Genomic DNA, 10,000 nt, shown 5'->3' with positions numbered 1-10,000 from the left:
ATTAAATAGAGTCATAATTATTAAATAGAGTCATAATTATTAAATATAAGTAAGAATTATTAAATATCAAGTCAGAATTATTAAATATAAGTCATAATTATTAAATATAAAGTAAGAATTATTAAATATAAGTCATAATTATTAAATATAAGTCATAATTATTAAATAGAGTCATAATTATTAAATAGAGTCATAATGACTAAATATAAAGTCAGAATTATTAAATATAAAGTTATTACATAAAAAGTAAATTATTGGACAACGTAGAGATTGTGAGATATAAGCAAAGACAATGAATTTAGACTTTTTAGAGGCTCCAGAGAGTTGTAAAGGCAGCACAGAAGATCATTGGCTGCCCTCCCCCCTCCCTGATGGACATTTACACCTCCTGTTGTCTCAACAGAGCTATAACCATCACCAAACACAGCTCCCACCCAACTCTCACATGCACTGCTCTAACCCCCGGACTGTCTTCAGTCACTATTAAACACTGTTAAACCTACATATATACCTACTGTGCAATATCACACAATGTGCAATATTCCATACCATAATGGGCAATATACATATATATTTAACACTGTATATAGCACCGTATTTATTTAGCAAATGTACATACTCCTCAGGACTGTGCACCCTACCTTCCTCTGTTGTACTATTACTTTATGTCCTGTGTTTTTATTGTATATATATATTATTTTTTTACACTGCTGTTGGAGTTGGCTTTTTAATCTCATCGTACATTTGTACAGTGACAAAGGCTTTCTATCCTATTCTATACTATACTATTCTATTCTATACTATACTATCCTATTCTATACTATCCTATTCTATACTATTCTATTCTATTCTATACTATCCTATACTATTATATACTATTCTATACTATCCTATTATACAGTATAAACAGACACACAGACAGTATTAACAGACAGACAGTATAAACAGACACACAGACAGTATTAACAGACAGACAGTATAAACAGACAGACAGTATAAACAGACACACAGACAGACAGTATTAACAGACAGACAGTATAAACAGACACACAGACAGTATTAACAGACAGACAGTATAAACAGACACACAGACAGACAGTATTAACAGACAGACAGTATAAACAGACACACAGACAGTATTAACAGACAGACAGTATAAACAGACACACAGACAGTATTAACAGACAGACAGTATAAACAGACAGACAGTATAAACAGACAGACAGTATAAACAGACACACAGACAGTATAAACAGACAGACAGTATTAACAGACAGACAGTATAAACAGACAGACAGTATAAACAGACACACAGACAGACAGACAGTATTAACAGACAGACAGTATTAACAGACAGACAGTATAAACAGACACACAGACAGACAGTATAAACAGACAGACAGTATAAACAGACACACAGACAGACAGACAGACAGTATAAACAGACACACAGACAGACAGTATTAACAGACAGACAGTATAAACAGACAGACAGTATAAACAGACACACAGACAGTATTAACAGACAGACAGTATTAACAGACAGACAGTATAAACAGACACACAGACAGTATTAACAGACAGACAGTATTAACAGACAGACAGTATTAACAGACAGACAGTATTAACAGACAGACAGTATAAACAGACACACAGACAGACAGTATAAACAGACAGACAGTATAAACAGACACACAGACAGTATAAACAGACAGACAGTATTAACAGACAGACAGACAGTATTAACAGACACACAGTCACACAGACAGACAGTATTAACAGACAGACAGTATAAACAGACAGACAGTATAAACAGACACACAGACAGTATAAACAGACACGCAGTCACACAGACAGACAGTATTAACAGACAGACAGTATAAACAGACAGACAGTATAAACAGACACACAGACAGTATAAACAGACACACAGTCACACAGACAGACAGTATAAACAGACACACAGACAGACAGTATAAACAGACAGACAGTATAAACAGACACGCAGACACGCAGTCAGACAGACAGGTACCGGTTCATCAGGGCCCTCAGGGAGCACCAGAGGACTCTCTCCCCGCCTCCTCCCGCGTTACAGTACGGATGGAAGAAAGCCACCGCCGGGCCACCGTCGCTCTGCTCCCGGCGGGCTTTGCGGCGGCCCCGCAGCCACACACGGACCCCGAACAGGAGCAGCAGCAGGAGGAGGGTCAGGACCAGACTGAGGTAGACACAGGGGACCACCAGAGACCACAACAGCCTGAGGACGGGCACACAGACAGGCACACAGACAGGAAGCTGCTAGTTAGCCTGAAGCTAGCCGTTAGCTGTCCGTCACTCCACGTCATTCTCAGTGATCGATATTTAGCTCTAATAACAATATAATAATCAATAAATACCTCATTAAATCGCAGAAACACAGAGAGAAGTCGTGATGGTGGTGGTCGGCCATTTTGACAACACAACACTTCCGGAAACTGCTGTCAGCTGACCGGGCTGCCTCTCTGTGATTGGCTCAGCGTTTGTTTACCTACACGTCATCGACACGTGACTTTAATTTATTTATTAGTTTTTCTCCTTTAGATTAATAAAACAGAAACAACAAACCTCCAGGTAAACAATAATAATAAACAATATATTAATAATAAAACACTTCTCATTTCACTGCAGCACTTTAATTGAATTTGTATGAAATGATCATATATATCATCACAGCCTACAGGTAGCCTACAGGTAGTACAGGTAGCCTACAGGTAGCCTACAGGTAGCCTACAGGTAGTCTACAGGTAGCCTACAGGTAGTCTACAGGTAGCCTACAGGTAGCCTACAGGTAGCCTACAGGTACTACAGGTAGCCTACAGGTAGCCTACAGGTAGTCTACAGGTAGCCTACAGGTAGCCTACAGGTAGCCTACAGGTACTACAGGTAGCCTACAGGTAGCCTACAGGTAGTCTACAGGTAGCCTACAGGTAGCCTACAGGTAGCCTACAGGTAGCCTACAGGTACTACAGGTAGCCTACAGGTAGCCTACAGGTAGTACAGGTAGCCTACAGGTAGCCTACAGGTACTACAGGTAGTCTACAGGTAGCCTACAGGTAGTCTACAGGTAGCCTACAGGTACTACAGGTAGCCTACAGGTAGTACAGGTAGCCTACAGGTAGCCTACAGGTACTACAGGTAGCCTACAGGTAGCCTACAGGTAGCCTACAGGTAGCCTACAGGTACTACAGGTAGCCTACAGGTAGCCTACAGGTAGTACAGGTAGCCTACAGGTACTACAGGTACTACAGGTAGCCTACAGGTAGTCTACAGGTAGTACAGGTAGCCTACAGGTAGCCTACAGGTACTACAGGTACTACAGGTAGCCTACAGGTAGTCTACAGGTAGTACAGGTACTACAGGTACTACAGGTAGCCTACAGGTAGTCTACAGGTACTACAGGTAGTACAGGTACTACAGGTAGCCTACAGGTAGCCAACAGGTAGCCAACAGGTAGCCTACAGGTAGCCTACAGGTAGGCTATAGTTACTACAGGTAGCCTACAGGTAGTACAGGTAGCCTACAGGTACTACAGGTAGTACAGGTAGCCTACAGGTAGCCTACAGGTAGGCTATAGTTACTACAGGTACTACAGGTACTACAGGTAGCCTACAGGTAGCCTACAGGTAGTCTACAGGTAGTACAGGTAGGCTATAGTTACTACAGGTACTACAGGTACTACAGGTAGCCTACAGGTAGCCTACAGGTAGTCTACAGGTACTACAGGTAGCCTACAGGTAGTCTACAGGTACTACAGGTAGGCTACAGGTAGCCTACAGGTAGTACAGGTAGTACAGGTAGCCTACAGGTAGCCTACAGGTAGCGTAGAGAGATAGACAGACAGACAGATAGATAGACAGGTAGATAGATAGATAGACAGACAGACAGATAGATAGACAGGTAGATAGATAGATAGATAGACAGACAGACAGATAGACAGACAGACAGATTGATAGACAGATATATAGATAGACAGACAGACAGATAGACAGATATATAGATAGACAGACAGACAGACAGATAAATAGATAGACAGATAGACAGACAGATAGATAGACAAATAGATAGATAGACAGACAGATAGACAGACAGACAGATAGATATATAGATAGACAGACAGACAGACAGATAGACAGACAGATAGAGAGATAGATAGATAGACAGATAGACAGATAAATAGACAGACAGACAGACAGACAGACAGACAGATAAATAGATAGACAGACAGACAGACAGATGTAAGATGTAAAGCTCTAATGCGTTTCTGTGTGTGAAATTCAACCAATCAGCGCTCACCGGGAGACTGTTACCGACACTTTAAAGAGTCTGTGGACCGGAAACAACACCTGTACACCGGAAGCCACCGCAGTTTGACAGGTAACGTCTCCTTTCACACCTGTAGCGTGTTAGCATGACGCATTCAGTGGTATCCTGTATCACACCTTTGTGTGTGTCTCTGTGTGTGTCTCTGTGTGTGTCTGTGTGTGTCTCTGTGTGTCTCTGTGTCTCGTGTGTGTGTGTGTGTGTGTGTGTGTGTGTGTGTGTGTGTGTGTGTGTGTGTGTGTCTCTGTGTGTGTGTGTGTGTGTGTGTGTGTGTCTCTGTGTGTGTGTGTGTGTGTGTGTGTGTGTGTCTCTGTGTGTGTGTGTGTGTGTGTGTGTGTGTGTGTGTGTCTCTGTGTGTGTGTGTGTGTGTGTGTGTGTCTCTGTGTGTCTCTGTGTGTGTCTCTTTGTGTGTGTGTGTGTGTCTCTGTGTGTGTCTCTTTGTGTGTGTGTGTGTGTGTGTCTCTGTGTGTCTCTGTGTGTGTCTCTTTGTGTGTGTGTGTGTGTCTCTGTGTGTGTCTCTGTGTGTATCTGTGTGTCTCTGTGTGTCTCTGTGTGTGTGTGTGTGTGTCTGTGTGTGTGTGTGTGTGTGTGTGTGTGTGTGTGTGTCTCTGTGTGTGTGTGTGTGTGTGTGTGTGTGTGTGTCTCTGTGTGTCTCTTTGTGTGTGTGTGTGTGTGTGTGTGTCTCTGTGTGTGTCTCTTGTGTGTGTGTGTGTGTGTGTGTGTGTGTCTCTGTGTGTGTGTGTGTGTGTGTGTGTGTGTGTCTCTGTGTGTCTCTTTGTGTGTGTGTGTGTGTGTGTGTGTCTCTGTGTGTCTCTTTGTGTCTGTGTGTGTCTCTTTGTGTCTCTGTGTGTCTGTGTGTGTCTGTGTGTGTCTGTGTGTGTCTCTGTGTGTGTCTGTGTGTGTCTCTGTGTGTCTGTGTGTGTGTGTGTGTGTGTGTGTGTGTGTGTGTGTGTGTGTCTCTGTGTGTGTGTGTGTGTGTGTGTGTGTGTGTGTGTGTGTGTCTCTTTGTGTGTGTGTGTGTGTGTGTGTGTGTCTCTGTGTGTCTCTTTGTGTGTGTGTGTGTGTGTCTCTGTGTGTGTCTCTTTGTGTGTGTGTGTGTGTCTCTGTGTGTGTGTGTGTGTGTGTGTGTGTGTGTGTCTCTGTGTGTCTCTTTGTGTGTGTGTGTGTGTGTCTCTGTGTGTCTCTTTGTGTCTGTGTGTGTCTCTTTGTGTCTCTGTGTGTCTGTGTGTGTCTGTGTGTGTCTCTGTGTGTGTCTGTGTGTGTCTGTGTGTGTCTCTGTGTGTCTGTGTGTGTCTGTGTGTGTCCCTGTGTGTGTGTGTGTCTCTTTGTGTGTGTGTGTGTGTCTCTGTGTGTCTCTTTGTGTGTGTGTGTGTGTGTGTGTGTCTCTGTGTGTGTCTCTTTGTGTGTGTGTCTCTGTGTGTCTCTTTGTGTCTGTGTGTGTCTCTTTGTGTCTCTGTGTGTCTGTGTGTGTCTCTGTAGGTAAAGGTGTGTCCCTATAGTGCCCCAACGAAAATGTATTGTCATTATTGATTAATCGATCAGTTGTTTGGTCCATAAAATGTCAGAAAGTGTTGATCAATGTTTCCTAAAACCCAAAAACATTCAGTCAGAAACCGGATAATATCCACCTTGAAATCAGAGCTTTGATATATTTTCTTAAACACTGACTCTAAAAGTTGAATAGATTAGTTGCTGTAGTCTATAACCTGCTGTCTCTCTCTATCTGACAACCACTGTTTGATTCCAATAAATAACCTTTAAACAATGATTGATCAGATATCAGCAGTCACTGCCGTCACACGTCTCCTCTAACCGGGTTTACCTCCACCCGCAGCATTGCCATATAAAGACAAAACGCCGTTCATTCCTGTTTCTGAGGCGCTGTGTGTCACTTCCTCTTCGGTTTGAACAGATGCATCGTCGCACAGCTCTCAGATCCGTCTCAGTGCGCTGCCTGTCTCTCAGCCAGACGGACCGACTGAGGTACAGAGACACAGACGAGTGACCCTCCACACCCAGACACCTGCAGCCTCCTCGCCTCACCTCTCAGGTAACTCCACACAGGTTCCCTGAAGGCACCGCTGTGACACACACTGTTATATCTGTATGTTTGAGTGAAAGAGGACGCTGTAATCCCGCGTTGGTGCAGATGTTCTTACTACATTGTTATAATCCAGAATTTGATCAGTGCACGGTTCTGCTGCTGAAACCACTTCTTATAAAACTCAACCCGACGTCGCTGTCCTTGTGAAACCTGCACAAATGATTTGAAGTAAAGAGCAGTTGTAGTGAGGCCTGCGGGGGGAGGAGGAGGAAGAGAAGTTAAACCACTGCACAGAGCTGAGCCTGAAAGGGAAGGAAGTTTGTGGTTAGCTTCACTTCAGCTGCACAAAAAATCCCTCCGAGGCAGCGGGCAGCGAGCAGCGGGCAGCGAGCAGCGGGCAGCGGGCAGCGGGCAGCGGGCAGCGGGCAGCGGGCAGCGGGCAGCGGGCAGCGAGGCAGCGAGGCAGCGAGCAGCGAGCAGCGGGCAGCGGGCAGCAGGCAGCGAGCAGCGAGGTCTCTCCAGTACCTGATGCTGCTCACACTCAGTCAGACCCACGTGATGCTCTATAACACACTGACATATATATAAGTTCACTGTTACACTTCTGCTTCAGTGTTTCTGTTTTCTGCCACTTCTACAAAAGTAATCAATAATCTATAATCAGTAAACAGCGTAAAAACTATCCCAAATGTTTCCAACAATGTTCAAACATTTTATTCAGGTAACGCTGCGTTTCACCGGTCGCCTGTCGATGGCGTCATATCCCCTTTGTGCCTGCGTCAGCGTTGTGGTTGTCTGCCAGAAGCTGTCACACTCTGACTGTTGACCATCCACTGTTTAGATCTCGGTGCTTTTTAACTCTAGATTGAACCGGATGAAGGATTTTAGGATCTTAAGTTATCAGAGAAACAAGCTGAGCTAACGTTAGCATTAGCCCCCCCGCAGCCCCTCCGGGACGTCCTTTATCCAGAACTACGTGGACGACAAAGCAGCGAATCTTAAAGAAAACCAATCAGTAACATAAATCTATCAATGCTATCAATAAATGAGCCCATATGATAGAAACAAGATGGAGGCAGAAACAGTAACACCAGGTAGAAACACCAGGTGTGTTCTGCAGTCACACATTCACATTAACTGAGTCATTAACTATAAAAAGAGATATGACTCATTTCAGATGTTGTAGCTGCTCACTTTCATTTCTGCTTCTGAAGGACAGTTTGTGTCTTTAAGAGCTGAGACACATTAACGAGACTAATGTCCTTCAAACACAAACTTAATGTCTTTAATGTGGTTCCAACCACTCTTACAAAGCTTCAACCTGTTGAAACCTGCAGAGGACAGGGACTGTAGGGGGCGGGGCCTCAACACCTGACTGCAGTGATTGACAGCTGTCAGACTCTCAGTGTTGACTGTTGTAGACTCATATAGGTTGTGAATAAAGTAAAATTTTTTCAAATAGAGCAGGTCTAGACCGAACTCTTTAACATTATTTACAGAGACCCAACAGTACCACCATGAGCAAGACCTTGGAGACAAGGGCAAGGAAACACTGCCTGTTAAAAGGCAGAAACCTAGGACAGATCCTCCGGCTCTAGGTGGGTGGTCGTCTGTCTCGACCAGTTGGGGTGAGAGAGAGAGAGAGAGAGAGAGAGAGAGAGAGAGAGACAGAGACAGAGACAGAGACAGACAGACAGACAGACAGACAGACAGACAGGTAGGTGCACAGCAACAACAGTAGCAACAACTGCACTAATAGTAGTGACTGATGATGATGAACATAAAGAAGATGACGACAACGACAACGATGGGGGACAATGAGCAGTGATTATAGTAATGTATAGTAACCTGCGAGACGAGAAAGCACAAGAACTCCGGGGAAGAAGTGAAGTTAGTAACATGCATTAATGGATCATGAATGAGTGCAGAAAGAGAGAGGAAGAGAGGAACTGTTTCACTTCTGATGAATCCTCGTCCTCCTCGTCTCCGATCTGCTGCAACAGTTCAAACCTTGTGTTCGTTAAAGAAGCAGAACGGATGCAGCGTTCAGACCTCGATCACTCGGATCATTTGTGGTTTCTGGTTTCCTGCTGTTCTACTCTTTTATCTTCCAACCACCACAATGTGACGTTAATACAACACCATGGATCAATGTATCAATACACTGTATCTTTATGGATGATATTGATCAGTATACACTGTATCTTTATGGATGATATTGATCAGTATACACTGTATCTTTATGGATGATATTGATCCTGTATTGACAGTCAGACTGTGGACATATGACGGCCTTTAGCTCGTGTTTCTAGAGTTACGTGTTGTTACGAACACGTTAGGAATTGTTAAAATGTGATATTTCTTAAAGGGAGTTTGGTGCAGGGAGCTTTTAGTTGGATTCAAACTGCTGATATGGATCATTGTTAACGTTTAGTCTCCACTACAGAAACACTAGCTAACTGATTAAGTCTGTATTTAGGAAGCATTACTAACAGAATGTCCATGTGAGAAGGATTTATAGGGTCATGTTGTCATCTTCGGTTACCGTACAGGAAGTTGAATCATAGTGAACACACACACACACACACACACACACACACACACACACACACACACACACACACACACAATGAATCACCACAGACTAAAATAAAATGTGTGTCATGTGATCACTTACTTCTCAGAATTGCTTCACTCTTCCTTATCTGCAGCTTTTCATATATCCGTCTATCTATATAGATACAGTATATATATATATACTGTATCTATATTGAAACAGTATATATATATATACTGTATCTATATAGATACAGTATCTGTATAGATACAGTATATCTATATATATATATAGATATACTGTATCAATATATATCTGTATATCTATATATAGATAAACTAATGGAGAATGAACTGACTGAAACTAGTTGCACAATCTGGTTCATGTAATGACTCTTATTGTTTGTTCCCAACAAACATGAAGTAAATATTCCCCTTACGTTACTTGTGGGATCATTTGTATTTACTCACATGAGTAGAGGGAAATACTCGCCCTTTAATCCGTCTCCCTGCGGCAGTATGAGCACATAATGATTAGAATTTACTGATTTAATGTCAATAAAGGATCAATATGATGCTGAAAGAACTCAGACTGTCGGTCTGTAACACGACGAACTAACAGCTTTTAAAATGCTTGTTTTCTAATTGGAGTCTGGTTGATCACAGGTGACCTGTGGAGCTGTTAGCAGAGTACAGGTGACCTGTGGAGCTGTTAACAGAGTACAGGTGACCTGTGGAGCTGTTAACAGAGTACAGGTGACCTGTGGAGCTGTTAGCAGAGTACAGGTGACCTGTGGAGCTGTTAACAGAGTACAGGTTACCTGTGGAGCTGTTAACAGAGTACAGGTGACCTGTGGAGCTGTTAGCAGAGTACAGGTGACCTGTGGAGCTGCAGGTGCTCAGGTCCAATCCCACACAGTGATCACAGAGAAACGGTCAGACAGGAAGAAGCAGAAGCAGGAAGTTGGAGGCTGACAGAAGTGAGAAGTGTTTTGCATCAGAGAATGAGGAGGTACTCTCTGTCAGCTTCCTCCTTTCTGC

The 10,000-nt window shown here is 43.3% G+C and overlaps 2 protein-coding genes and 1 long non-coding RNA gene across 5 annotated transcripts in view; 1 reads left to right on the top strand and 2 right to left on the bottom strand.

Moving 5' to 3' along the window:
* Positions 1-2,537, bottom strand: part of LOC127365128 (GDP-Man:Man(3)GlcNAc(2)-PP-Dol alpha-1,2-mannosyltransferase) — a 7,355-nt gene extending 4,818 nt beyond the window's left edge. Inside the window, exons 1-2 of the mRNA XM_051402893.1 lie at positions 2,397-2,537; positions 2,033-2,257 (exon numbers count right to left, since the gene is read on the bottom strand). Of these exons, the coding sequence (XP_051258853.1) occupies positions 2,033-2,257; positions 2,397-2,449 (278 nt within the window). The 5' untranslated portion in view covers positions 2,450-2,537. The remainder of the gene's footprint in view (positions 1-2,032; positions 2,258-2,396) is intronic.
* Positions 2,538-6,252: 3,715 nt separating this feature from the next.
* Positions 6,253-10,000, top strand: part of lcp1 (lymphocyte cytosolic protein 1 (L-plastin)) — a 14,290-nt gene continuing 10,542 nt past the window's right edge. Inside the window, exon 1 of the mRNA XM_051402874.1 lies at positions 6,253-6,409. The gene's annotated coding sequence lies outside the window, so the exon portion shown is untranslated. The remainder of the gene's footprint in view (positions 6,410-10,000) is intronic.
* On the bottom strand, positions 9,529-9,969 carry LOC127365182 (uncharacterized). 3 transcript variants are annotated; one of them, XR_007885146.1, is made up of 3 exons: positions 9,841-9,969; positions 9,721-9,780; positions 9,529-9,660 (listed from the first exon to the last, which is right to left on the bottom strand). It is a non-coding gene; the product is annotated as an uncharacterized LOC127365182 (long non-coding RNA). The 3 variants fall into 3 exon arrangements; XR_007885144.1 differs by having other exon boundaries at positions 9,721-9,810; positions 9,841-9,929; XR_007885145.1 differs by having other exon boundaries at positions 9,650-9,720; positions 9,751-9,810; positions 9,841-9,929.

This window comes from Dicentrarchus labrax, unplaced genomic scaffold (genome assembly GCF_905237075.1).
Source record: "Dicentrarchus labrax unplaced genomic scaffold, dlabrax2021, whole genome shotgun sequence".
NCBI lineage: Eukaryota > Metazoa > Chordata > Actinopteri > Moronidae > Dicentrarchus > Dicentrarchus labrax.
This window is presented reverse-complemented; position numbering and strand designations above follow the sequence as displayed.